This window comes from Cervus elaphus, chromosome 5 (assembly GCF_910594005.1).
Source record: "Cervus elaphus chromosome 5, mCerEla1.1, whole genome shotgun sequence".
NCBI lineage: Eukaryota > Metazoa > Chordata > Mammalia > Artiodactyla > Cervidae > Cervus > Cervus elaphus.
Genome location: NC_057819.1, coordinates 127,553,364 through 127,581,287, shown reverse-complemented (window position 1 = coordinate 127,581,287; position 27,924 = coordinate 127,553,364). Strand labels below are relative to the sequence as shown.

The following is a 27,924-nucleotide window of genomic DNA, read 5'->3' as shown; positions in this document are numbered from 1 at the left end:
TAGATCAGGCTTCCAGGGAAGCCTCTGTACTCTCTAATTTTATGCATGAGGGTTTTTTTTTTTGTTCTTTTATTTTCAAATCAGGGTGTGGGAGGTGCATGCAGAGAAACAGTCTGTTTCTTTTATTTAAGACGGGAGCAAGGCAGAGATGCACACCTGCAGAGGGAGGGTGTGGGTGTTCTCCCTGATGAGGAGGAACGCCTTTAAGCATGTTGAAGCTCTCCAGGGACTTCTCTGGTGGTCCAGTGTTAAGATTCCACACTTCCACTGCAGGGGGCGCAGATTCAATCCTTGATCAGGGAACTAAGATCCCACAGGCCTTGTGACCAAAAAATAAAATCTTTATAATTAAAAGAAAAAAAAAATCAAGGTCCTTTGAACCATAAAGAATAAGAAAGGTCTCTGTGACCAGATTTGGAGTGGTCCTCAGGAGAAATAAAATGAAAAAGGGCAAGGTGCTGAACAGTGCAGGGTATATGCTCTTGTGTAAGACAGGGAGGAAATACAAAACCAGAAGTATAGAGAGGAAAGAAACACAGAAAACTCGTTTTAAATTTGAATTGGAAATGTCGACATAAGCTCATGATTCAAAAATAAGAAAAAAGTCCCAGCTATGTCCTTCGGAAGGACCCAGAAGCAATGGCTGGCGCCCTGTAGCAAAGAGTACATGTAGCACCCAAATCTTAATCTTCCCTCCCAAAAGGAACCAGGGCTGCTTGCAGAGAAAGGGCTAATCCAGAAATCTAAATGGAATTGCACCAGTTTGTCCCAGAAAGCAAGGAGGACTGCAAGGGGGGTTTCAAAGGTCAAAGGAACTGGTTTGAAAAGACCTCCCACTGACCAATTATTGTGAAAAAGGAAAAACTCCCTTGCTGCCTGTACACTGCTGCTCACAATACACATAAAACGCTCTGGAACCAGGTGTGTGGGCTTTTCCCAACCAAGCACTTCTGACACCAACTGCCCGGAGTCAGCACGGACCCCACAGGTGAAAAGGGCTCCATCCCATAAGACTGTCTCCTACCCAGAAGCCAATTGCAAGTCCGGGCCTCCCCGACTGCCAACTGACTGGCTGTTAATTGGGGGTTCCCATGACCTCTCCTTGGGCTCAATAATTTGCTAGAAGGTCTCATTCAAATCAGGAAAACAGTTTACTTACTAGATTACTGGTTTATTATGAAAGGATACAACTCAGGATCTCAGGATCGGCCAAAAGGAAGAGAGGCACAGGACACAGTATAGGGTAAGAGAGCGGAGTTCTCTCTGGACTCTCCACCCTCCTTCCCAGCACTCGACGTACCCAGCAATCGGAGGCATCTGAACTCACTCTGGGTATGGTTTTATGTCAGGTTGATGACTAGGCAGGGACTTCCCAGGAGGCGCAGTGGTAAAGAGTCTGTCTGCCTGCCCATGCAGGAGACACAGAAGACGGGGCTTTGATCCCTGGATTGGGAAGATCCCCTGGAGTAGGAAATGGCAACCCACTCCAGTATTCTTGCCTGGAAACTTTTATGGACAGAGGAGCCTGGCAGGTTACAGTCCATGGGGTTGCAGAGTCAGACATGACTGCGCACCTTCATTACTAGGCATGATTCATTAAACCGTTGGACATTGTTTTGGAGATGAAACTCAATCTCTAACCCATCCCCCTTCTCTGGAGGTTGGGGGTTGGGGTGAGGGTGGGGGAGTATTGAGGCTGAAAGTTCCAGCTCTAATCACATGGTTGGTTCCCCTGACAACCAGTGCCCCTAACTTTAGTGGCTTTCCAAAAGTCACCTCATTAACATAAACTCGGTTGTTATTGAAAGGAGCTTCTTATGAATAACAAAGACTCTCCTTTCACTTTTACCGCTCCAGAGCTTTTCCAAGAACCACGGACAAAAACCAAACATATCTTGCTTATTATGTCAGAACATCACCAGTGTAAACTATTGGACAAGTGAAAATCCATTCGTGCATGGTATTTGATGTGAAAGAAACAGAAAAAATGTATTTGCCACCATTCGAGTTGAATATATCAACTCTTTACTCTGAAAGTTAGAATTAAAAGAATTAACCCTTGTGCACTGCTGATGGGATTATAGAATGATGCAATTGCTGCAGAAAACAGTATGGTGGGCCTCAAAAAATTAAAAATAAGACCACCACGTGGTCCATCACTTCTGGGCTTATATCCCATAAAACTGAAAGCAGGGTCTGGAAGATAATGACTGCACACCCGTGTTCACAGCAGCTAATTTACAATAACCAAGAGGCGGAAGCTACCCAATGTCCACTGACAGATGAATGGATAAAAACAATGTGGTCTATATATACAATGAAATATTATTCAGTCTTTAGGGAAGAAAACCCTGCCACATGCTACAACAGAGAGGAAGCTTGTGGGCATTATACTAAGTGAAATAAGCCAAACACAGAAAGACAGATTGTGTGATTCCAACTACATGAGGCACTAGAGGAGTAGTAGTAGCCCCTTGGGCTGCAAGGAGATCCAACCAGTCCATCCTAAAGGAAGTCAGTCCTGAATATTCATTGGAAGGACTGATGCTGAAGCTGAAACTCCAATACTTTGGCCACCTGATGAGAAGAACTGACTCACTGGAAAAGACCCCGATGCTGGGAAAGATTGAAGGCAGGAGGAGAAGGGGACGACAGAGGATGAGATGGTTGGAGGGCATCACCGATGCGATGGACATGAGTTTCAGCAAGCTCCAGGAGTTGGTGATGGACAGCGAAGCCTGGAGTGCTGTAGTCTGTGGGGTTGCAAAGAGTCAGACACAACTGAGTGATTGAACTGAACTGAACTGAGAGTGGTCAAAATCACTGATTCAGAAAATAGAATGATAGTTAATCAGGGGTGGGGTGGGGGACGTGAGGAGCCATTTAATGGGTATAGAGTTTCAGTTTGCAAGATGAAAAAGTTCTGGAAATCTGTTTCCCAGCAATGTGTACATAGTTAACACTGTTGATCTATACACTTGAACTGATTAAGGGAATTCCCTGGCAGTCCAGTGGTTAGGCGCTTTCACTGACCTGGCCTGGGTTCAGTCCCTGGTTAGAGAACTAAGATTCTTCAAGCCACGAGGTACAGCCTAAATAAACAACTGATTATGATGTAATTTTTATGTTTTTACTACAATTTAAAAAAATCTTTGGGGTTGTTTTGTAATGTAATAGTAATTGTTTAAAGTTCTATAACTCGAAAAGACTTTACCCTGTATTTTGGAGGTGTATAATTCATTCCCAGTTGATGAAGGAAACCTTTTTTTTTTTTAATTTGAAGGATACCTTTTATTAAATATAGAAACAGAAAGTCACTACTCTTCAACCCCCAAAGATAATTGATTCAAGCAAGGATCAACAATGGATGCTAGAACTGTTCAGTGAAAGTTTGTTGGGAAAAGGGCAGGATGACAAAACACCATCACCCCCTCTTAATTACTTCTTAATCATAAAGTGAAAATGCATTTTTACAATTAAGAGAGATGGTGAGGCAGCTAACAAGCTGTGCCATCCAATAAAACACAGCACCTCTTAAGACCATCCTTGCCAAGAAACTTTAAATCTAATCAGGCTTTTAGACATAACTTCCAGTTTACAGGAGGATAAAAATCAAGTTAAAGAACACCATGAGGAAGTAATCAGACAAATACAGACAGTAGGACATTCTTCTGGTCAACTGGCCGATCTCTTGAAAAGGTCAGTGTTTGCGGGTGGGGGAGGGGAGAGGCTGTTCCGGGGGTAAGAAAGATAAAAACACTAACTGTAGTGGGGGTTGAGATAAGGTCTCTAGACGGGTCACCAAACTGTCCCGGTCATACATTCACTGTCCATTTATCATTTAAGCTGTTTATAGAAATGGGTACCACTCTTCCAATAAGTGACATACAATGTCAAGCCAAAAATAGTGGAGGGCTTCCCTGGTGGTCAGTGGTTAAGAATCCACCTGCCAATGCAGAGGACAGGTTTGATCCCTGGTCCGGGAAGATCCCCCGTGCCAAGGAGCAACTAAGCCCATGTGCCACAACTACTGAGCCTGCGCTCTAGAGCCGGGGAGCCACGACTACCTAATTCCCCTCACCCTCCACAGCAAGAGAGACCGCCACAATGGGAAGCCCTTGGACAACCACTAGAGAGTCACCCCTGCTCCCTGCAAGGAGAGAAAAGCCCCAAGAGCAGCAAAGACCCAGCACAGCCAAAAATATAGAAATAAAATGATTTTTTTAAAGTCAATGTTTGGGGGTGAGAGAGAGGAGAGACTGTTTTAGGAGTAAGAAAGATAAAACAGTCAACAGTGGTGGGGGTTAATACAAGGTCTCTAGATGGGTCACCAAACTGTTCTGGTCACACATCCATTGTCCATTTATCATTTAAGTTGTTTCTTTATAGAAGCGGGTACTGTAAGTGATGCACACGGTCAAGCAAAGAGTAGCGCATCTTGTGGCGCATCCCTGGAAAATACACAGCCCACCTCGGATGCCCGTGGTTTAAACTGTAAGCTCTGTGAAGCAAGTAGGTGGTGTGGATCCTTCTTCTGGGATCCCCGGCACCTGGTATAAGAGCTCGTTAAATGCTTGTCAAATGAATAAACGATTGACCTAATAAGGGAGCAAGTCTGGCCTCCCTGAGGCTGTGGAATGAGCGTGGGCAGGTGGGAGCTGCCATCTGGGGTTCCTGGACCTCTGTTTCAGGGACCTCAGCTCTTTGACAGAGTCTGCAGAAAGAAACCCCACTACATACCAGACTCACTCTGGCCCTAAGGCTGCAAAATCAGACAATAGGGGTTTTTGTTTAATTACTTTTTTTGTAAGGAAGTAATATGTAGTACAAAGCTCCTTAACCCTTTGGGGACCAGTACCTATTTCAGAATTCAGTGTAATCGAAAGATCCTTTTCCCGGCAAACCCACATTCCCGGGTCAGATACACCTTGAGCTTCACACATGATCTCAGATGATTCATGGACCGCCCCCCTGCCCCAGGTCCATACTCAGGTTCCGTGTAATGAAATTCCAGACTTGAAGAAACCGGAGGGACCTCACGGGTTGTCTTCTGAGGGCCTCTCAGGGTGCACGTCCCACCTCTCAGCTGCTGCCAAACTCCTGCTCCCCTAGTCTTTTTTTTTTTTTTTCGGTTGTGCATCATAGCATGTAGGATCTTAGTTTCCCAACCAGAGATTGAACCTGCAGCCCTTGCATCTGAAGCACCAAGTCTTAACCACTGGACCACCAGGAAGTCCCCCTAGTCACTTTTTATATATGATTTTATTGATTTTTCTTTTTGGCCGTGCTAGGTCTTCCTTGTTGTGCGGGCTTTTCTCTAGATGCTGCGAGCGGGGACTACTCTCTAGTTGAGGTGTGAGGGCTTCTCCTTCCGGTGGCCTCTACTGCGGACCACGGGCTCCAGGGTGCTCGAGCGTCAGTAGTTGCGGCTCTCCGGCTCTAGAGCGCAGGCTCAGTTAGTTGCGGTACACCGGCTTCGTTGTTCTGCAGCATGTGGGATCCTCCAGGACCAGGGATGGAACCTGTGTCTCCTAAATTGGCAGGCAGATTCTTTCCGACTGAGCCGCCAGGGAAGCCCCCCATCAGTCATTTTTAAAAGGGTCTTGAATGAGGAGAGGAAGGGGCTGCTGGGCCCAGTGGGGTCTGTGGCATTACTGCCCCTGGGCCGGGGTCTCCTTCTCTTGGAGGGCGCATCAGCAGCCCCCACTGCGGGGTGCACCCCCTGATGGATAGTGCTGGCAGGCTGCTCCCTGACCCTGTATTTCCCAGGGTGGACTGGGCAACTGCTGGAGCAGCTCAAGTCCGTAGGGCATGACCTGGGCACCCCAATCAAAGTGGGGCTCCTGCCACAGAGCTCCCGAGTCCAGGAGCCAGCCCCTGAGCCCCTGGCCCATGCAGAGCAGAACTCAGAGGACCGGGCAAGGTGGCCAAGGGGTGACCTGTGGCTCGCGCAGTTGCAGTGAGCGCTTGGCGTCCTCGGCGCCTCAGTCAGTCCCAGCTGTTCCTAGGGTCACTCTGAGAGTTGGCGGTGTTTGCGCCTGTTTACAGATGAGAAGGCTGAGGCTAAGGAAGGCGTGTGACCATCCCTTCTGGGTCGACTACACGTTCACTGAGCAACTGCTACGTGCCAGGCACTGAGCTAGGTGCTGGGGATCAAAAGATGTGCTACACCGTGTCCAACCTTGGGGTTCACCGTGCAGTGGGGAAGAGACCCCTAAACAGATAATTTCAAACCAGTATGGCAAATGACAAAAAAAACCAAAAACATGCCACAGGGGTACACAACCCAGTCCAGGGTTCAGGGAGGTCAAGGAGGCTCCTTGGAGCATGTGACATCAGCGTAAGGCCCTCAAGGATAAGGAGGATATACCAGGCTGGGTGAGAGTGGGAAGACCCCAAGTAGAGGGACCAGCCTGGTGTAAAAGAGCCCTGGTCCCTGTTTGCAAAAGCACGCTGGCTTGAAGCTGCTTGGTTGGGGGAGAGAAGGGGGAATTTTGTGCAAGGTGGGGCCAGAGAAATAGACCAAGTTGAAGTCATGGAGCAACAGGAGAGGGTTGGATCCACTTAACCTGCAGTACTTGAGAGAGGATGGGTGGGGGTGGGGGGGCGGTGGTGGTGTCAGATTTGTGAAGCAGCTTGTCAAGAACAGTTGTAACCTTTTGAGTGCCTCTCCACCTCAGGTGGGTGCTACCTCTTGAGGGGCATTACTCTCGCTTTAAGGTTTAATTAGCTTGCCTGCAGACACTCAGAGAACCAGTCCTTGCCCAGAGCTCCCTCTGGGCACACGTGGTGAGTGCTTGGGGAGTTGGGGAGGCTAAGAAGACGGCGGGAAGGCAGACCTGGCCTGGGGCAGCCCAGGGTTCGTCCTCGGCGCCGGCACGCAGAGAGGGGATGCGCGGTGTTGATTGTCGGGTTGTGTGTCTGGGGCACCCGATGGCTCCCCAGGGCAGGGGTGATGGCTCCCGGCCCAGGGTCTGGAGGAGAGGGACGGCGGTCCCAGAAGGGGGCTAGGCGGGGCCGCCTCCAGCTGGGGGCAGCCCGGCCCCCGAGTCTGAAGCCCCGAGGGGCGAGGAGGCGCCGCTCCCGGGGCTGGACCGGAGAGAGGCGGGTGGCTCCTCCCCGGCCCCGCCGCCCTGGGTCGGGGCGCGGGGCCGGGCGCCGCGGGAGCCGCAGCCCTTTCCGGGGGGCGGGCCCAGAGGCGGCAGCGCCCGGCTCCTGCCCCGACAGGTGCGCGCCGCGCGCAGGAATGCGGCCGGCCTGACTCACCAGCGCCTCCTTCCTACCTGCCGCCCGCCCCATAAAGCGGTCCCCTCCCCGCCGCCGCCCGCCCTCCCTGCAGCCCGCCCTCCGCACCGTCCCGGCTCGCCCGCGCGCCGCATCTGGAGCCGCCGAGCGGAGCCCAGCGCGGGGAGGGCGCGAGTCCGCCCCAAGGTAGGTCCAGCCATGCCCCCGCACTCCGCCCGCCCCTCCAGGGCCCCGAGCCGCCGAGGCTGGGCGCGCTCTCGGAGATCTCCGGGAGGAGAAGCGGAAAGGGAGTGCGCACCCCAGCCCCGGGAAGCCCCGCGGGGAGCTGATTGGTGGGCCGGCGGCTTTTGTTTCCCCAGCTCTTCCTTTCCTAAAGGCCGGCCGCCCAGGGCAGGTGCCCAGCCTGCCTGGGTGTGTCCAGGGGACCCCCGGGGCCAAGGGGACGGCAGAGCTGGAGAAGGCGCTTGGTTGTCAGACTTCTGGGTGGAGGATGGCAGCGGGGAGGGTCTGGGCGTCGGTTGGGTGCTTGGGAGAAAGTGGTGGGCAGGGTCCGGGAGGTGGCAGGCAGGCCTCCTGGGCTGCGCCCTTTTGGGGTTCAAAAAGAAGCAGCCACCTAGGGGCAGAGGCCCTCCGATTTGGCTGGGCGGTGCCACCGTCCAACTGGGGTCTGGGGACTCCCTGACTCTCCCCTCCTCCTGGCCGGGCACACGCCTGCCTTGCTCGGGACACCCTTCCTCCAGGAAGCCCTCCTAACCTCACAGCCCACCACTGTGTCCTCCTCCAGGGCCAGCACCCCCGTCCCCACTCCCTCAGCCCCGGGTGGCCCTGTCGGTTGTAGGTGGGAGCTCCTCCTTCTCCCCAGTGGCCTCGCCACACCCTGAGCCCAAGGCTGGACGGGGTTGTGGCTGCCTCGGGCCACAGCTGGAAGTGAAGCCTGCGGGTCTCCGTCCCGGGGGGCTGAACGGGTAGAGGAGAGCAATAGGGACAGCGGGGAAGGGGTGTCTGTCTGTCTCCTTGGCCTTGAATCTGCGGGTGATGGAGCCGCAGAGAGGCCAGAGGATAGGGAAGAGAGCCGTGGAGGGTGGGTGCGGATGTGCCAAGCGGGGGTCCCGTGGGGTGGGTGTCAGAACACTGAGGCCACGTTATGTGGGCCATAGCGCGTGTCCAAGAGTATGTGTGTGTCCCTGAGCCTGCCAGCCTGGGTGTGCCACTATGTGATAACAGTGGGTGGCAGGCACACACTTCCGGGACCCGGCTGCTACATGAAAAGGCCCCGCGCCTGGTGGGACCCAGAGTAGCCTGGAGAGCCCAAGGGCTCTGCCCATGCCACCACAGTCACGTCTTCCAGGAAGCCCACAGTCCTAACTCTTATGTCAGATCTTATTTTTTCACCCACCAATGACTACTTTGAAAACTTTTTAGGGAGTCCCCTTGGTGGTCCAGGGCTTCCCAGGTGGCAAAGTGGTAAAGAGTCCGCCTGCCAATGCAGGAGACACGGGTTCGATCCCTGGGTCAGGAAGATCCCCTGGAAGAGAAGATGGCAACCCACTCCAGTATTCTTGCCTGGAAAACTCCCATAGACGGCGGGGCCTGGCGGGCTCCAGTCTGTGGGGTAGCAAAGAGTCGGACACGCCTGAGCACGCATGCAGTGGTGGTCCAGTGGATAGGAATCGGTGCTCTCACTGTCGGGGCCTGGATTCACTCCCTGGTCAGGGAACCAAGATCCCACAAATCACGCAGTGTGGCCGAAAACAAAAAAGCTTTTTAGACAGTTCCCTGGTGGTCCAGTGGTTAAGACCCCATGCTCCCAATGCAGGGGGCACAGGTTCATTTCCTGGTTGGGGAATTAAAATCTCTCATGCTGCAAGATTCAGCCTAAACAAAAAAAAAATTTTTTTTTTAAACACAAGTTGAGTCAAACACAACACTCCTGTGTGCATCACTGCTATTTCAGAGTCTCTGAATATAAGGTGAAGGTTAAATGGGGCGGGGGGTGGTATGCTGCTGCACTGCCCCGTCTCATCTGGACAGAGGGGATCAGGCTGTCCTCCCCCACTGGTTCCCGTGCAGATTAAATGGCGATTATGTACGTGACATGCTGGGCACTCGCCCATTGTGTGCCCGGCCTGCGGGCACAGGAGAGTGAGTAAGAGCCAGGCTGGGCAGTGCCTGTACCTGCATGTGTAATGGTGCCCCAGGGAGGCCCGGGGAAGCAGCCAGCATTGTGTAGCCTGTGGGTGTGGTGCCTGTGCCCCAAAGCCACGGGAAAACCATTTCCCCCCAAGAAGCACCCCTCCTCGGCTGGCTCGGGGCACCCTTACTCCAGGCCCCTCTTAGAGGCGGGCTCCTCCCCAGCTGACCGCCTGCGGACATGTTGGAGCTCCTGGTAGCCACCTCGGAGAGACGGAGGCATGCCCTCCTGCAGCCCCTCGGGTCTCCCCAGAGCCTGGGGTGTGCCAGCCCCATAAGCCAAGGCCTGAACGAGGACCCAAGGATGAGGGCCAGTAGGCATGATGTAGTCTCGGGCTGCTGGGTGACTGGCTCTGCAGAAAGAGGCCGGGGTGGTCACTCTTGCCCTCAGCTCTGCCAGGCCAGGCGCCTCTGGCCTGCCCTTCTCTTCAGCAGGCTATCCATCTTGAACCGTTCTCAGGGATGCCACTGCCTGCCCCGAAGGTCACGAATGACTTGAGATGGTTTAATAGTTGAACCAAAGGGGCCTTCCCTAGCTCAGTGGTAAAAGAATCCACCTGCCAATGCAGGAGACACGGGTTCATTCCCTAAACTGGAAGATCCCACAGGCCGAGGAGGAACTAAGCCCGTGTGCCACACTATTGAGCTTGTGCCCTAGAGCCTGGGAGCCGCAACCAGAGAACCCTGCGCATCGCAACTAAGGAGAAGCCCATGCAGCAAGGAAGACCCAGCACAGCCAAAAAAAAAAAGAATAAATAAATCATTAAAAAAAAAACAGTGAAGCAAAGGCAGATGGGGTGTCCTGGGGTGGCTGGCAGTGTGTGTGTGTATGAGTGGGCTGCAGGGGTTTGTAATCCCGCTCCAGGCTAATTTTCTAAAGGGTGATCTGCTCAGGGCCCCCCAGCTCAACTCTGGGGCAGGCAGAGGTGAGGGGACCCCTCCTCCAATGGGCTAGGCAACCATTACAGAACTTAGCTGAGTAGCAAATCATGTCCTCCCTTCCCCAGGCCCCAAATACTGGGGAGGGCCCCCCTCCTCCTGGGCTGTATCCCATAACCAAAGGGCAAGGAAGTGGGCCAGGACCCTCTAGGGTGGCCCTGTCCCTGCCAAGCCTGACCCAACCCAGTGGGGTCTGAAAGGCGAGGGTGGAAAAAGCCCTGGTCTGCCCTCCGGGGAGCCCAGCACAAGAGACCCGGCACTGGGACTAGCTCAGAGCCCAGCGTCCTCGGTGGTGAGAGGGCAGGGGCCTCCCTGGCAGGGCGTCGGCCTGCAGGGCAGCTGGCCGCTCTGGGGATGCCAAGGAAGGGGGCAGAGGAAAAGAGGGGTCAGGGGCCCTGGGCCCTGCCACTTGTAGGCCAGGTGGCCTTGGAACGTCACTAGCGTTCTCAGAGCCTCAGTTTGTACATCTGTGCAATGGGAACGGTGGAGCTCTGACGAGGACCCAGTGAGCTGACACGTGGACCAGGGTTGTCAGGCATCGTGTGTCAATTGTGGCTGTTTTACAGGAAGAGGAGGATGGCAGGGCCACATCCCAGCCCGTGGACCAGGCTGCTGCTGGCAGCCCTGCTGAGCATCAGCTTCCCCGGGGCCATGGGTGAGTCGGACACGCCCCTGCAGCACCCTTCTTGGCGGGGCCTCAACTTTCAAGGCACTGCCGTTATTAAGGTAGCAGGGTGTGGGGAGAGGCTCTCACTCAGAGTCTTACCCAGACCCTCACTCAACCATTCAACAAACAGCCACCACCCACTTCAAGGGCTGCGGAGCCGTGATCCTGAGCTGCGTGGCCCACACACTTAGGGAAGCGGAAGGAGACTTGGTCTAAAGGAGGGAAAAGACATCCACTCAGAGAAGGCCCGCGCTTGCAGGGTGTACTGACGCTTGGACAGCGAAGTTGAGAGATTTTATGGGAGTTAGAAGGAGAGGGAGGTGATCGTCACCTGCTCTCTGAGTGTCTGCAGTCCGCAAAGGGCGCCTACTGAGGCGATAGTACCTGTCAGTGGACGCCATGGCTGGTAGCTCAGAGCAGTCTGTGGTGAGAACACTTATACTTTGGAAATTGGTAAATGCTGCAAGTCAGGGCTTCCCCGCCCTCACTGGAGACAGTGCTAAACATTGACAGCACACTTTTTCCTGAAAGTCCGGGAGCCCCGCCCACTAGTGCACATACTAGGTCCTCGCTGTGATTTTAACTGAACAAAACCACAGGGTATCTATCCCAACCTTTGGGAAAACTGAAGTTTCACCTCATTTATTTATTAAAAACTCATCATGTGCAGGGCATGGGCTCGGCATTCAGGACACTGGTAAACGATGCACCATCCCAGAGGGGCAGGTAGGGGGGCTGGTTAGGGTGTCCCCGCCAGCAAATGGGCCAGTGCCTCCATCCCAGCCCCTACCCTCCTTCCCTCCAGACTTGGGTGGAAAGTCCCAGTTTGAGACCTAGCTCTGCTGGTTGCTAACCACGTACCATTGGCCTCTATTTCCCCCTCTGTGTCTTGGGAGAGAGTCGCTATCTCTTTCAAATGAAGATGCTTAAGGGAAGGGCTTGGCCCTGGGTAAGGCCCATCTCAGTGGGTCCACCCCGCTCTGCTCCCCAGCGAACCGCTGCAAGAAGGCCCAGGTGGAGAGCTGCACCGAGTGCATCCGCGTGGACAAGGACTGCGCCTACTGCACGGACGAGGTGTGTTGCTGCCCAGCCCGGGGCGCCTCCCCTACCTACGCACCCCACCCCTGGGCTCTGGCCAAGTCCACGCTTGCCACACCCTCGGCCCAGCCTCGGGCCAGGCGGGAATGGGAGAACGGGCAAGGGTTCAGGAAAATCAAGGGGTGTAAATCCTGGGTTAGGACAGCAGTGGGGATGGGCCCTGCCCTCCTGATTCATCTCCTTCTGGCCAGGTGTTCAAGGAACGGCGCTGCAACACCCAGGCCGAGCTGCTGGCTGCTGGCTGCCGGCTAGAGAGCGTGGTGGTCATGGAGAGCAGCTTTGAGATCACGGAGGTGCCCGGGGTCGGGGCTCGGGGGAGGCTGGGCCGGCCAAGCTCAAGGCCGGCTGCTCATGGGGCATTATGGGGTCCCCTGGCTGAGCTGAGCGGTCTCTCCGTTAGGTCTGGAGAGACCCCCCAGCCAGGTATCCCCCTTCCCCGGGCGCAGGAAAGGCAGATCGACACAACCCTGCGGCGCAGCCAGGTGGCCCCCCAGGCACTGCGGGTGCGGCTGCGGCCGGGCGAGGAGCGGCGCTTCGAGCTGCAGGTGTTCGAACCCCTGGAGAGCCCCATGGACCTGTATATCCTCATGGACTTCTCCAACTCCATGTCTGACGATCTGGACAACCTCAAGAAGATGGGGCAGGATCTGGGTATGGAGTGGGGCAGGGCATGGGGATGGTGCCCCCCCCAACCCCTGCCAGCTGCTCGGGAGGCCAGGGCTCAGGCTAGCTATACCCACTCCTCAAGGAAGGACAGGACTTCTGAGCACCCCAAGAATTCCTTCTTCCCATTCTCAGAGGAGAGCCCCAGCCAGACCCCCAGTAACCACTCAGCAGCACAGAGGAGGGCCCCACTGGGTGGGCCCTAGACCCCCTCTGGTCCTGTTTGGGTTTTTTGGCTGCACCGTGTCACGTGGCTTGTGGGATCTTAATACCCTGACCAGGGATCAAACCCGTGCCCCTGCAGTGGAAGCCCAGAGTCCCAGCCATTGGACCGCCAGGAAACGCCCTCCTCTGGTCCTGACAAGGAGGGTCCCAGCTGCTATGAAGCTGAGGTTAAGTCCTAGCTCGACAGATGGCTGGTCCAACTCCCCACCTGCCCCCTCCAACTTGCTGCATGCCTGACTCTGGGTCCCCCGAGTCCCATTCCCTTCATCCGTAAATAGTGACAGAGCTGTTGTGTGCAGGAACTGATGCCAAACATGCAGAGCATTGACGTTAAGTTATTAAGTTATTCTTCCTCTTCCTCCTTCCCAAACCAGCCCCGAACACCTATGTGGACGTGGGGTTCTTGGGGCTCAGCTGCCCCTTCTTTTTTATTTTTAAAAAGTTTTATTTTTCATTGAAGGATAATTGCTTTACAATATTGCACTGGTTTCCGCCATCCATCAACATGAATCAACCCCTCACCCTTGAAGCTCCCTCTCACCTCCCCCACCATCCCACCCATCTAGACTGTCACAGAGCCGCCCGGGTTTGAGGTCCCTGAGTGACACAGCAAATCCCCCCGGCTACTATTTTACATGGTAGTGTATCTGCTTCCGTGCTACTCTCTCCATTCATCCCACCCTCAGCTGCCCCCTGTCTTTCCTACTGATGCCCAGCTCAGGTCTTGAGGCAGCTCACCAGTGACTACACAATAGGATTTGGCAAGTTCGTGGACAAAGTCAGCGTCCCTCAGACGGACATGAGGCCTGAGAAGTGAGTGACCGAGTGGACGGGGGTCCTGGCCAGGTGGCCCACCTCCTCTCCACCCAGGCACTTTGAAAATCTTGGGGTTGCAATGAGCCACGGGGGTGGCCCCCCAGGAGGGTGGACGTAGGGTGTGGGGGTCTTCTTCCCTGACTTTCTCTCTCCCTGACGCTCCCCTTCCCACCTTGCCAGGCTGAAGGAGCCCTGGCCCAACAGCGACCCCCCCTTCTCCTTCAAGAATGTCATCAGCCTGACGGAAGACGTGGAGGAGTTCCGGAATAAGCTGAAGGGGGAGCGCATCTCAGGCAACCTGGATGCCCCTGAAGGAGGTTTCGATGCCATCCTGCAGACGGCCGTGTGCACTGTGAGTGCTGGGAGGCTCCTTCCGGCCTAGACCAGGGCTGTGTTTCTCTACAAGGTCAAGAGCTGCCCATTGGGAAAAAAAAAAAAAAAAAGAGCTGCCCATTGGCCTGCTCTGGTGCCGCGCTGGGGCCCCCATGCCCTCAGACAAGCTCAGACCCTCTGGGGGACTCTCAGTTCCAATCCAGGTTTAGTGGTTGGGGCCTGAGCAGTCTTACCCTGGCTTTGTATTGGTCAGCGAGCCAGACCTGAGCCTCGGCTTCTGGAATCTTCAGTGTCCCGAGGCCAAGCTCCCTGCTAATACCCATCTCCAGCTGTGCTGGGAGAGGGCACTTTTTACGTGCACATCAATTTTTTCATTTAAAAAATAATGCACCGATGTTATAGACAATTTGGAAAACGAAGAACAGAAATTGCCTATAATTCCACCACCATCAGAGAGCCAGCTGCTTGATACCCCGCCAGCATGTATTGTTCCCTTATGTAGTTGAAATCAGTGCACGTTACAGTTCTGCCTTTTTATCCCCCCACTTATTGCTTTCATAAACATTTTCTCTTGTAAGACACGGTTTCCAAAATCACCCTATATATTTCTCAAACACATGGCCACGTGCAGCTGTCCCTGTTTTGTCTTTTGTTGAATGTTGCGTGGTGTCCATTTTTCTGTGTAATTGAGAGATGCTCGCAGACTGACTGAGACCTTGAGGGGATAGCTAGCTGAAACTGGCTCCCATCTTGCATGGTGCCCGCTGTGGGCACAGTCCATTTCCCGCTCCCCATGGCTGGTTTCTGTGCCCCTTCTCCACCTCCATCATCCTTCCGACGCTGTTTGTCCTGAGTGTTGCTCATGGAGGCTATGAATCCCGAGTCCTCGCTGAGCCCCACGTTAGGACGTGCCTTCGCCGTGATGGTGAGCAATGCTGTGATGTTGCCGTCAGCAGGCCGCCTGCTCCACGGGCACCCCCCTCCTTTCTCTCCCCAGAGGGACATCGGCTGGCGCCCCGACAGCACCCACTTGCTGGTATTCTCCACCGAGTCGGCCTTCCACTACGAGGCCGACGGGGCCAACGTGCTGGCCGGCATCATGAGGCGTAATGACGAGGAGTGCCACCTGGACCCCACGGGCACCTACACCCAGTACAAGACGCAGGACTACCCGTCGGTGCCCACCCTGGTGCGCCTGCTCGGCCAACACAACATCATCCCCATCTTCGCCGTCACCAACTACTCCTATAGCTACTACGAGGTGCGGGGCTTGGCCTCCCTGGGCTGGGGGAGGGACCCATGGAACTTCTCAGACACACCCCCCACCCTCCTTTCCTTCCTTCCGGAAATTTCGGATGGGCCCTGGTGGGAAGAGGTGGTCACGTGCCCATCCTCTGACCCCACTCCCAACCAGGCAGGAGCTAAGAGCGTCCCCCACCCATAAAGTGGGTGAGCCCCAAAGCTCCTGTCTGGATCTGAAGCGATGACACTCACTCGTCAGAGGCTGAGCCCCAGGTCCGACTCTCTCTCCCGCAGAGGCTGTCATCGTATTTCCCTGTCTCTTCGCTGGGGGTGCTGCAGGAGGACTCGTCCAACATCGTGGATCTGCTGCAGGAAGCCTTCAATGTGAGGGCCAGTGCGGGGTCCGAGGGTAGTGGGGGCGGGCGGGAGAGACAGCTGAATGACAGAGGATTGCAAGAAACAGGATGGGAGGGCGGAAGGGTCTCCTGCGGTCCCTGAGGAGCCCCCTGGGCCTGGCCCCAGGCTCCTGCAGGCTCTGCTCCCATGACCCCCCAGCACCCAGGCCTCCAGGCAGGTAGGACCACAGCTCAGGCAGCCAGGCCACGGTGGGTGGGTCTGGGCCCCACCTCCCAGGTCATCGATAACCTACTCCCTTTTAGCGCATCCGCTCCAACCTGGACATTCGGGCCCTGGATAGTCCTCGAGGCCTGCGGACAGAGGTCACCTCTAGGATGTTCCAGAAGACGGACACGGGGTCCTTTTTCATCCGGCGAGGGGAAGTGGTATGCCTCTGTGGGGGCCCCGAGACAGGGGAGGATGGGGAGAGTGCCTGCAGGGTGGGGTCTACCCGAGCAGAGATCTGGAACGTGGCCTCCCGAGTCAGACAGATCTGGGTTTGAAGCCCCCTGGAGCAGCCCCTTGGCTGAGCTCTGCACCACGCTTGGCTGGTGCTCAGCCGTAAAGTGGAGATCAGTCAGCACGGAGCCCAGGTTGCTCAGCTGAACAAGCAGGCCAAAGGCAGCCCTGCTTCCTGTTGGGCTCTTGTCATCCTGACTCTGCCTAGAGGGAGCGAGTTGGCAGCCCCGAGGAAGGACGGGCAGGGAGCTGGGTGGCAGGGGCCAGACACATTCCTGAAGCCTTAGGGCCGAGAACCTTCAGGTAGAACTGCCATCCCGGCTGGTCCAGCCAGGCCTGCCTCGGCTAAAGGTGGGGTCCCCGCAGGGCACATACCAAGTGCAGCTGCGGGCCATCGAGGACTTGGACGGGGCTCATGCGTGCCAGCTGCCGGAGGCGGACCAGAAGGGCACTATCCATCTGAAGCCGTCCTTCTCCAACGGCCTCAGGATGGACGTGGGCATCATCTGTGACGTGTGCTCCTGTGAGCTGGTATGCCACGGCCCTGCCCGGGGGGCGCGGGCAGGGAGAGGGTGAGCTGACTTCCCTGGGGACCCAAGTAACAAAGCAGAACTCCCTGTTTAGGGTGCCCTGAGGGGCGGCGGCCAGCATCTCCTGCCCCTCCCCTCCCCACCCACCCTACCACAATTTCATTCCAGCAAAAAGAGGAGCGGTCTTCTCGCTGCAACTTCCACGGGGACTTCATGTGTGGACACTGTGTGTGCCATGAGGGCTGGTAAGTGTGGTGGGGGTGAAGCTGGCACCCAGGATGCCAGCAGCTCCCAGAGAAGGGGCCCGCGAGCGCTTGATGCTGGGCACGCCATGGAGGCGGACTGAGGAGGGGGTGGCAGCTGGGCATAGAAGGGGCTGAGAAAGGGGCACGTCCAGTTGGCAGGTGGATTGAATTCAAAGCACTTTGAAAACATGGATATGGGAATTCCCTGATGGTCCAGTGGTTAGGACTTGGTGTTCTCATGGCTGGAGCTGTGGGTTCATTCCCTGATCGGGAAACTTAAGACCCTGTAAGCCATCCAGTGCAACACCACCCCGCCCCCCAAAAAAAAAAACCCTGGATAATTCTTGGAAAAATACCTGGATATATAGGATTATCTCTGGAAAGTCATTTAAGAATCAGGACAGTGGCCATCAGGGGTTGTGGGTCGGGCAGAGAGGGAGGCTGACTTTGCCCTCCATCCCTTTTGAACCTTTAGTGTCTGAGCCATCCTGGAGAAGGAATGGCTACCCACTCCAGTATTCTTTCCTGGAAAAATCCCATGGACAAAGGTGCCCGGTGGGCTACAGTCCATGGGGGCACAAAGAGTCGGACACGACTGAACACACAGCACATCTGAGCCATGGGCCCCTATTCCCTGAGCAGAAGTGAGTCGCGAATGAGTGATAGTGAGAGTAAGGGCTTTTCAAGCTTCAAGACATTGAACAGATTTGTCATGACTTGAGGGGACAGAGGGAGGGTCTCAGGGAACTGAGGTTTGAGTTCAGTTCAACCACTGCTGTCTGCTTAACTTAGACCCACTTAGAGCCTCAGTTTCCTCATCTGTAAAATGGGATGGTGAAAGCCCAGCTGTCTTGCTGGGCAGTGGGGAAGTGACTGGCTCCTCCCGCAGGAGTGGCAAGACCTGTAACTGCTCCACCGGCTCCCAGAGCGACCTGCAGCCCTGCCGGCGGGAGGGCGAGGACAAGGCGTGCTCCGGGCGCGGCGAGTGCCAGTGTGGCCACTGTGTGTGCTACGGTGAAGGCCGCTACGAGGGTCAGTTCTGCGAGTACGACAACTTCCAGTGCCCCCGCACCTCCGGCTTCCTCTGCAATGGTGAGCTGCTGACCCGAGTGGGGTGGCATGGGGCTTTGGGGGTGGCCTGCGTGCCCAGCCCACACCCTGCCCCGCTGGCTCTCCCATCAGAGTCCAAGTTGGGAGAGCCACACCAGGAGTCAGAATCCCCGTGTGCAGGCCTAGCCCTCCTCCAGATTCCCTGAGTGCCTCCCCCAAGTCCAGACCCAACCTGGACCTCTCTCCTCCTCCAAAAACTTGATGCCCAAGGACCCTGCCAGCATGACATTACCCTTATGTTTAAGACTCTGGTCCCCTGAGGTCCTCCCGTCCATGCCCACCTTCTTCTCCACTCTCCCATCCCACTAGGGTGGGTACCACTCAGCTCAGCTTCAGGGATTGGTGCTATAAGGCATGGCGATCTTTCCTCTCTTGGAAGATGCTACATCTCAGGCAGGCAGGGCCTGGGATAATGCATCACACAGGGCCCAATACAGTGTGGGTCCAGGCCAGGGGCCCATAGGCTGGCCAGAGCTTCCGGAACTGGGCAGGGGTCACAGAACCCACAGGGGCCACATGGAAGGACTGACTGGGTAAATGGAGGAGACTGAGTGAAAATCCACTGACCAAACACTTATTAAATCCCAGCTGTATACTTGCCACCGGGGGTCTACTCTTTCCTTCATTCTTGCTTTTATCTGCCTTCTCTTCTCTTTACCTGTCCACCCCACAGTGCACTCAGAGAAATGAAAGGAGAACCCAGGATGTCTGGAGAAAGACAGGTATTTAGCACAGGCGGAGCCATGAGATAGGAAGGGAGGGAGATGCAGCTGGAAAGGCAGAGCCAGAGTGTGAGGGGATTGGATTCCAGGCCAGGATGTATCCAGTTTTTGTCTAGTCCACACTTTTTCTTAAAGGGCCAGACATTAAGTGTTTTCAGTTTTGTAAGCCAAGCCGTTTCTGTCACGACTACTCAGCTCTGCCATTGTAGCAGAAAGCAGCTATAGGCAATACGGAAGCAAACAAGTGTGGCTCTGTTCCAATAACACTTTTGCAAAGGCAGGTGGTGAGCTGGATTTGGCCTGCAGGCTGCAGTTAGTCAACCCCTATTGCAGCAAGGATATTGGACTTTATCCTTTGGGCAAAGGGAGTCATTGGAGGTTTTAATTTCGTTTTCTAACTCTTTATATGTTAACTTTGTATCCAGCCACCTTGCTCAACTAACTTATGAAACCTAGTACTTTATCTATAGATTCTTCTTGCTATTTGGGGACATTTCTGATATTGGCAAATAATGACAGTTTTTTGTTTCTTACCTTCCAATACATATGTTTTATTTCTTTTTCTTACCTTATTGCATTGTCCAGGACTCATCAGAGGTTCTTAGATAGGGGAGACATGCGACTGGGTTTGTGTTTTGGGGTGATCACTCCCATCTGCAGAGCAGAAGGTAGAGGGCAGAATAGAGTGGGGAAAATGGAGAGAAGGAACTCCAGGAAAGAGAGAAGGAGATGGCTCTGCCCGTGGCTGGAGACATCCCAGCTCCCAAGGCAGCTCCGCCGGGCGGGCAGCCTGGACTGCAGGTGCGCATGTGCCCCTCCTCTCTCACCTTCCCTTCTTTGCAGACCGGGGACGCTGCTCCATGGGCCAGTGTGTGTGTGAGCCCGGCTGGACAGGTCTGAGCTGTGACTGTCCTCTCAGCAACGCCACCTGCATCGACAGTAACGGGGTAGGCCTGGGCATGAGGCAGGCCGTGGGGGACGGTGGGCGGGGCCCCCTCTCAGACAGGGATGGGGGCGCGGCTGGCTCATGGGGGCCTCCTCTCGCCTCAGGGTCTCTGTAACGGGCGTGGCTACTGCGAGTGTGGCCGATGCCACTGCAACCAACAGTCGCTCTACACGGACACCGTCTGTGAGATCAACTACTCTGCGGTGAGGCCAGACCCGCGGGGTGTGGGCGCGGGGACCGCATGCCGCGGGGGCTGCCCAAGGGGGTGAGGTTGCGGGAGTGGGCCTGGCAGCGGCCGCCCAGCACAGTGCCTGGCTGCCCCCCTCCTCGCCCACCCAGATCCACCTGGGCCTCTGTGAGGACCTGCGCTCCTGCGTGCAGTGCCAGGCGTGGGGCACCGGTGAGAAGAAGGGGCGCACGTGTGAGGAGTGCAGCTTCAAGGTCAAGATGGTGGATGAGCTTAAGAAAGGTACAGGGCAGGCAAGAAGACTCGGCAAGGGGAGACCTCTGAGAGGCGGGGGTGTCTCTCATCGGGGCGGGGCTGTAGAGCTGGGTGGGGGCTTGCAGTCCATACTGAGGACAGGCCATCCACAAAGAGGGGTTCCAGACAGGGCACACAGACCCAGGGAGGGGACCCCCCAGTCTGGCCAGGGCACTCAGTCCTGGGGAAAGGGCCATGAACATAGCAAAGGCACATAAACGGGCCCTGGGAGCACACAGCCTCCTTTCCTCTGGATCAGAAACATGTTCTAGAAGCCCAGCTCCTGAGTGAGGCCCAGGACAGGCACAGATTTGCAGACTTTTGACGGTCCTGTGCAGGGTAGCCCCCACTTCGCCCCCTCCACATGCACAGTCTGCTGGGAACTCACATTCTTCCCAAGGGAGAGGCCTCTCCCTGCGACCCCAACCCCGTGATGGGTGGGGTGGCCCCCAGAGCAAGGCCGCGGTGAGGAGCAGACCCCTCGCCAGGCCCGGAGGTGCTCCGGGCTGGGGTTGAGTGTCCTGCTGATTGTCCGTGCCTGCAGCGGAGGAGGTGGTGGAGCACTGCTCCTTCCGGGACGAGGATGATGACTGTACCTACAGTTACACCGTGGAGGGTGACGGCGCCCCCGGGCCCAACAGCACTGTCCTGGTGCAGAGGAGGAAGGGTGAGCTGGCGGGCCGGCAGGAGTGGGCCTGGGTGGCCGATCAGACCCGGGTAGGGGGATGGCACTGGCTCCCTCCTCTCCCTCCTTCCTCCCTAGAATGCCCCCCGGGCTCCTTCTGGTGGCTCATCCCCCTGCTCATCTTCCTCCTCCTGGTCCCGGTCCTGCTGCTGCTGCTCTGCTGGAAGTACTGTGCCTGCTGCAAGGTGGGGGCTCCCCCGGTCCCCACCCCACTGGGGTCCCTGTAGGGGGCAGAGGCCAAGTGAACCCATCACATTCTGCGCAGCTCTGGTGCCCACCCCACCCCAGCCCCTCGCCTCTGCCAACCACCAGTGTCCGGATTCCTGGGAGTCCCTGGCCCGGGAGTCAGCTGCATGCCAAGGGTCACGAGAGCTAAGAGGGAGGAAGGGCTCTGCCCACCAGGAGCTGGCCGTCTCCCTGGGAGGAAAGACTGGAGACAGGAGAGCGCGGAGCATGGCCCAGCGGGGGATACTGAAGCGGGCAGAGGCGCCCCTACGGCAGCCCTCAGGGTCATATTCGTGTGTGTTACAGGGAAAAACAGTTCTGTGATCAAATCCTTTTGAGAAAGCGGTTTCTCCTCTGCAGGGCTTATCGGAGCCTTTGAGCTAGTTGTTTGCATAATGAAACTATGTGAGGAAGGAATTCAGTGCTTCTCAAAGGAGTTTGATCACAGAACCTTTTACTTTCCAGAGTAGATAGCGGGACCAGAGTCCCATGGCATGCATTTTGGGTACCCTCTGCCCCTGTTCCCCTCTGTGCCCACACCCAGGCCCCTGTAACTGCCTGGATATCCCAGTGTCTGGGGAAGGCACTGCTGACCCCTCTGGACCACTGGTGTGGGCGGGAGGTGGTAGCCGGAGGGACTTCCCTGGGCCGGGGCAGCCGTCTCAGCTCTCATCCCCACCCTCCTTGCCTCCTAGGCCTGCCTGGCCCTTCTCCCTTGCTGCAACCGAGGTACGGGCCTGGCCTCGGCAGGGGCGGTGGGCCTCTGACGGCTCCTTCCTTCAGCGGGGGTGGAGGGGAAGCAGGGCGCCAAGTCTGGGACAGAGGTGGGGAATCGTGGGGGGGTCCCACGTGGGGGTGTGGTGGGGGAGGGTCTAGGAAGCAGCCCCTACTGAGACCCAGGTCCCCCAGGCCACATGGTGGGCTTCAAGGAAGACCACTACATGCTGCGCGAGAACCTGATGGCCTCGGACCACCTGGACACGCCCTTGCTGCGCAGCGGGAACCTCAAGGGGCGTGACACGGTCCGGTGGAAGATCACCAACAACGTGCAGCGGCCCGGCTTCGCCTCGCACGCCGCGGGCATCAACCCCTCGGAGCTGGGTGAGGGCCGGGGCTGGGCGCCCTTGGGGCCCGGGGCCCGTTCACTGCTCCCCGGCCCGGGATCCAGCATTCCTCTTTTCTCTGGGTGTCGGGTGCAGGCACAGGCCTGGCCACCTACTACCCTTCCTGAGTGGTACACGCCCCCAGTGCCCCCCAATCCGAGCACGGCTTCTGGAGGAGGGGGCTTCTGCGGTGCCAACCGTGGAGAGACTGATGACCCCCCTCCCCGCCTGCCCTAGTGCCCTACGGACTGTCCCTGCGGCTCGCCCGCCTCTGCACCGAGAACCTGCTGAAACCTGGCACTCGAGAATGCGACCAGCTGCGCCAGGAGGTGGAGGAGAATGTAAGGAGCCGGTCGGTCCCGGGCAGCGGGCGCCTCTGGGCCGGGTGTGGGCCGGGTGGCGGGATGGCAGAGGGAAGCCGCCGTGGGGCCTGGATGCGTCCAGGTGGGAAAGAAGGGCTTCCTGGGACACGTGTGTGGCCGGGGGCGTCACCCTGGGATCTGCCCACACTGTGAATGCTTCCAGAAGGGTAGAGCCACTGCGCATGCCCGTGGCCACGCTCCCAGCCATGCCCAGGAGGTCCTCTGGCTGCGGGGGCTCCCCCAGGGCCCGAGCCTCACAGCCCTCCCTTGCCCGGCAGCTGAACGAGGTGTACCGACAAATCACAGGCGCGCACAACCTCCAGCAGACCAAGTTCCGGTGGGTCCTGGGCGCCCAGGGTGGGGGGGGGGGGGGTGGTGCTGCCCCCATCGCTGACGCCAGGGAATGTCTCCCAAGCAGATAATCCCTCCCCGCCCTGGGGACCATCTGGTTCACAGTCTTCACTTTGTCCCCTACAGGCAGCAGCCCAACGCCGGGAAAAAGTGAGTCGAAGACACATAGGTGGGGCGGTACCAGCCCCAAATCCCACCTCCCCCATCCCCACTTCCATCTCCATCATCTCTGCCCCATGGGAGAGGAGGGCTGTCCGGGTCTGTCCTGGGGTAGGACTGTCACTGAACACATACCCGTACGAAGCCCTCACCAAGAGCTGGCTCCAATATGAGAACAAGAAACTTACAGGGAAATGAGCCAACCCAGTCCCTGGCCTCACATGGGCAATAGCCCCCACCCAGGGCCAGGGACAGCCGGTGCCCAGAGCCAGCGCTCCTCTGAGGCCAAAGGCCTTGATCCTGGAGGCGCCGCTGGTTACCAGCCAGATGGTCCGGTGGGTGACCCACTTCTTTCCCAGTTCCCACCCCGAGTCCCAGACCCCCCAGGGAAGAGTGGGGTGGGGTTCAATACCAAGAAGACAAAAAAAGAAGACAGCTCTCACCGGGCACTCTGAGAGCTGATGGCGGCCAGGCCTTGTTCTAAGGACTTGTGTGTGTGGTTCTTATTCATGTGGGTATCATTGCTATTCCCATTGTACAGTTGAGGAAACAGAGGATCAGAGAAGTTAAGTAACTTACCCAAGGTTACCTAGCCATTAAGATATAGAACCAGGGGAATTCCCTGGTGGTCCAGCAGTTAAGGCTTCCCAGGTGGCTCAGTGTTAAAGAACCTGCCTGCCAGTGCAAGAGACAAAAGACGCTGGTTCAGTCCCTGGGTCTGGAAGATTTCCTGGAGTAGGAATGGCAACCCACTCCAGTATTCTTGTATGGAAAATTCCATAGACGGAGGAACCTGGGAGGCTACAGTCCATCACAAAGAGTCAGACATTGAGCACAACACAGTAGCAGCAGTGAAGACTCAGGCTTTTGCTGCCATGGACCAGGTTCAATTTCCATGTGGTTTGGTAAAAAAAAAAATTTTTTTTAAAGATAAAGAGCCAGGATTTGAACCCAGGCAGTCTGGCCTGTCCCCTTAGCATCTTTGCTGTTCCGCCTCTACGTGGGCATCATCAGCCCTTCTGGAAGAGGTGGGCAGGGAGCCTCATCTCACAGAGCAGGACCCTGAGGCTGCAGGGGGCGGCAGTGGGGCCAGCCTGGGCCTCTGCGCCTGTCTGGCTCTGAAGAAACCGCTTTTTGCTGCCTGGAATCTTGTGCCTGATGCAGAGAGGACAGGCAGGAGGGGCGGACAGGGATGCGTGGCAGCCTCCCGGCCGGCCTGACACCCCCCCCGCCTGCCCCGCCCCCAGACAGGACCACACCATTGTGGACACCGTGCTGATGGCTCCCCGCTCGGCCAAGCAGGCCCTGCTGAAGCTGACGGAGAAGCACGTGGAGCAGGGGGCCTTCCATGAGCTCAAGGTGGCCCCCGGCTATTACACGCTCACTGCAGACCAGGGTAGGTGGGCAGGCTCCCTGTGCCCCCCCTCTCACCTCCCACCCCCATGCGGCCCCCTGACCCCTGTCTTGACGGCTCCCCACCAGACGCCCGGGGCATGGTGGAGTTCCAGGAGGGCGTGGAGCTGGTGGACGTGCGGGTGCCTCTGTTTATCCGGCCCGAGGACGACGATGAGAAGCAGCTGCTGGTGGAGGCCATCGACGTGCCCGTGGGCACTGCCACCCTTGGCCGCCGCCTGGTCAACATCACCATCATCAAGGAGCAAGGTCGGTCAGGGTGGGGGCCACCAGGGGGGGACCCAAAGGGGGTTTCTGGGGCCCTTGTCTCTCCTCACATCCAAGTGGAAGTGGGACCTGGCCATGTGGCCTAGGCAAGCAACTCAACCTCTGAACCTTGGTTTCTCCATCTGCAAAATGGGTATCAGACTCTTGTGAGGGGTGTGGCTGTACCTCTCTGCACAGTGCTTGCTCATTGTGGGGCTTCTCTTATAATCACCAGAGGGTACTGAGTTCTCCCGGAGCTGTCCCACGACCCTCTCCTTGACCTGTGACCTTTGACCTTGAGACTGAATGGGTCCCCAGGATGCCAGGACATCAGAGCAAGAAGGGGCCTGGGGCTGCTTCTGCCCAGGCCTGCCTAGAGGGCGGGCAAGGCATCACACTACTGTCACTCACCTTGCCTCCTGTTCTGGGTCCTCGGGCAACCTGGACTTGTTGATAACCATCCTTCCAGTGTCCGGAGGGTCTGTTCTGGTCGCTGACCCCTCCTCCCCACTTGCCGCAGGACTTAGGCCTGCTCTGCCCCCGCCCTCAGTCTCAGCCCTCATCTCTAGTCTTGCCGCCGCCTGGCCTCACTTCTCTGCCCCGACCCTTCCAGGATGTCAGCTGGACACTGTTCCAGCCCCTCTGTCCAACCTCCCCAGAGAGCAGAGGGGTGAGGGGTGACAAGAAGACTCCTGAAGTCTGTGCCGGGCTGGGCCAGAGGGAGGGCGGGGGCTGAGAGGGGGACTGTGGTCAAGACCCCTGACCGGCGCCTGACTCCTTGCAGCCAGTGGGATCGTGTCCTTTGAGCAGCCCGAGTACTTGGTCAGCAGCGGGGAGCATGTGGCCCGCATCCCCGTGGTCCGGCGCATCCTGGACAGCGGCAAGTCACAGGTCTCCTACCGCACGCAGGACAACACCGCCAAGGGCAACCGGGTGAGTCCTCGCCACGGCGTCAGGCACATCCCAAGGGCCCGGTGGGAGCCGGACACAGCGGCATCCTGGGTCTCTGGATGCTGGTGGCGGGCACGGGCTGGCCTCCCAAGGACACGTTCCCCCTGCCACCCTGCAGCAGGGGCTCAGCTCAGTTCAGTCACTCAGTCGTGTCCAACTCCTTGTGACCCCATGGACCGCAGCACCCCAGGCCTCCCTGTCCATCACCAACTCCCGGAGTTTACTCAAACTCATGTCCATTGAGTCGGTGATGCCATCCACCCATCTCATCCTCTGTTGTCCCCTTCTTCTCCCGCCTTCAATCTTTCCCAGCATCGGGGTCTTTTCAAATGAGTCGAGATCTCCTGGAGAAGGAAATGGCAACCTACTCCAGTATTCTTACCTGGAAAACCCCATGGACAGAGGAGCCTGGTGGGCTACAGTCCTTGGGGTCGCAAAGAGTCAGACACGACCGAGTGATTTCCCTTTCACTTTCACCAAAAAGGCCAGTGATACCCTGAATAAGGCCTCATCATGTCCAGACCATCCGTGTCCCCCTTGTAGCATTCCAGGATTCACCCGGGCACTCTTCAAAGAAATAAACTGCCCCGTCTGTCATGGTCCAGGGGCTCTGGCCTCCTTGATGGGGGATCACAGGCCTCATGTCCCCAGACTGTCATTGCCAGGCAGGCCCTCTCTGGGCCAGGCCACAGGACCAACCCTTCAGGGAAGGGAGGGCCTCCTGGTGGGCTGGTGTCAACTTTATCACAACTTTATCACTCTTAGACAACAGCCATGTCCATACTTAGTTTGGCTTATACATCTGTTTGTTTTTCTAAATTAATTACCAACATTTTGTGTATTTTGATTGTTCTGGCCGTGCTGCTTGGCTTGTGGGATCTTAGTCCCCCAACCAGGGACTGAACCTGGACCCAGGGACCTGGCAATGAAATTGCAGAGTCCTAACCACTGGACTGCCAGGGAATTCCCTATTACCATTACCAATTTTTTTAAATTAATTTTTTTATTGGCATACAGTTGATTTACCATATTAGTTTCTGTTGTACAGCTAAGTGAATCAGTTAAACATAGACATATATCCACTCTTTTTTAGATTCTGTTCCCATATAGGTCATTACAGAGTGCTGAGTAGAGTCCCCTGTGCTATACCATAGATTCTTATTAGTTATCTATTTTATACCTATTACCAATATTTTAAAACTAAAAATATTCATATCAAAACTTCACTGGAAAAAAAAAATTCACTGGATTTTCCTCTTGGACCAGTGGTTAAGATGCTGTGCTTTCACTGCAGGGGGTGTGGGTTCAATCCTGGTTTGGGGAAGTTCCATATGCCACAGGGTGTGGCCCCAAATTAAAAATGAAACAAAAAAACTTCACTCAAAAAGTAATAAAGGAAAAAAAAAAAAGTAATAAACGTTAGTCTCACTGGCCTGCAGGCCCACTTGGCGATCATGAGAGCAACTATGCGCACACACCCTATTCTTTATTTCTTTTTATAGGTAGGAATGTTCTCACTACTGCTGTAATGCTCCCAGTAAAAATTCCAAAGAGGAATTTGTACAAACATAACTTTTCAATGAAAGTGAAAAAATGAAAGTGTTAAGTCACTCAGTCGTGTCTGACTCTTTGCGACCCCATGAACTGTGGACCCCCAGGCTCCTCTGCCCATGTGATTCTCCAGGCAAGAATACTGGACTGGGTTGCCTTTCCTTTCTCCAGGGGATCTTCCCAACCCAGGGATCAAACCTAAGTCTCCTGCATTGCAGGCAGATTCTTTACCATCTGAGCCACTAGCGAAGCCCTTTATAAAGATCCTTTGGTTGTGAACTATGTTTTTTTTTTTTTTTTTAACATTTTTTAATATTTCTCAACTTATTTTGAAAAACTTCAAACCTACAGCAGAATGAAAAGACTAATAAAATTAGCACCCATTTACTCTTGACATGGATTCACCCATTGTTGATAGTTGCTTTGTCTCTTTCTATACAGATGTGTACATGTATGTATATACAGACAGATGCCTGGGGGTATAGCTCAGTGGTAGAGCGCATGCTTAGCATGCATGAGGCCCTGGGTTCAATCCCCAGTACCTCCATCCTTTCAGTTTTGGGCTTCCCTG

At 56.0% G+C, this 27,924-nt stretch overlaps 1 protein-coding gene and 1 non-coding gene across 5 annotated transcripts in view; both read left to right on the top strand.

Moving 5' to 3' along the window:
- The first annotated feature begins 7,210 nt into the window (after positions 1–7,210).
- Positions 7,211–27,924, top strand: part of ITGB4 (integrin subunit beta 4) — a 31,559-nt gene continuing 10,845 nt past the window's right edge. For all 4 annotated transcript variants that reach the window (XM_043905502.1, XM_043905501.1, XM_043905500.1 and 1 more), the window contains exons 1-26: positions 7,211–7,431; positions 10,941–11,029; positions 12,033–12,115; positions 12,331–12,432; positions 12,586–12,790; positions 13,744–13,840; positions 14,024–14,195; positions 15,174–15,437; positions 15,713–15,802; positions 16,078–16,200; positions 16,640–16,804; positions 16,972–17,048; positions 17,938–18,140; positions 19,724–19,827; positions 19,931–20,029; positions 20,166–20,295; positions 20,852–20,974; positions 21,071–21,177; positions 21,913–21,946; positions 22,127–22,318; positions 22,558–22,661; positions 22,961–23,019; positions 23,160–23,183; positions 24,440–24,588; positions 24,675–24,854; positions 25,636–25,784. In XM_043905502.1, coding sequence (XP_043761437.1) covers positions 10,951–11,029; positions 12,033–12,115; positions 12,331–12,432; positions 12,586–12,790; positions 13,744–13,840; positions 14,024–14,195; positions 15,174–15,437; positions 15,713–15,802; positions 16,078–16,200; positions 16,640–16,804; positions 16,972–17,048; positions 17,938–18,140; positions 19,724–19,827; positions 19,931–20,029; positions 20,166–20,295; positions 20,852–20,974; positions 21,071–21,177; positions 21,913–21,946; positions 22,127–22,318; positions 22,558–22,661; positions 22,961–23,019; positions 23,160–23,183; positions 24,440–24,588; positions 24,675–24,854; positions 25,636–25,784 — 3,114 coding nt within the window. In that variant the 5' untranslated portion in view covers positions 7,211–7,431; positions 10,941–10,950. The remainder of the gene's footprint in view (positions 7,432–10,940; positions 11,030–12,032; positions 12,116–12,330; positions 12,433–12,585; positions 12,791–13,743; positions 13,841–14,023; positions 14,196–15,173; positions 15,438–15,712; positions 15,803–16,077; positions 16,201–16,639; positions 16,805–16,971; positions 17,049–17,937; positions 18,141–19,723; positions 19,828–19,930; positions 20,030–20,165; positions 20,296–20,851; positions 20,975–21,070; positions 21,178–21,912; positions 21,947–22,126; positions 22,319–22,557; positions 22,662–22,960; positions 23,020–23,159; positions 23,184–24,439; positions 24,589–24,674; positions 24,855–25,635; positions 25,785–27,924) is intronic.
- Positions 27,829–27,900, top strand: TRNAA-AGC. The gene has a single exon. It is a non-coding gene; the product is annotated as a tRNA-Ala (tRNA).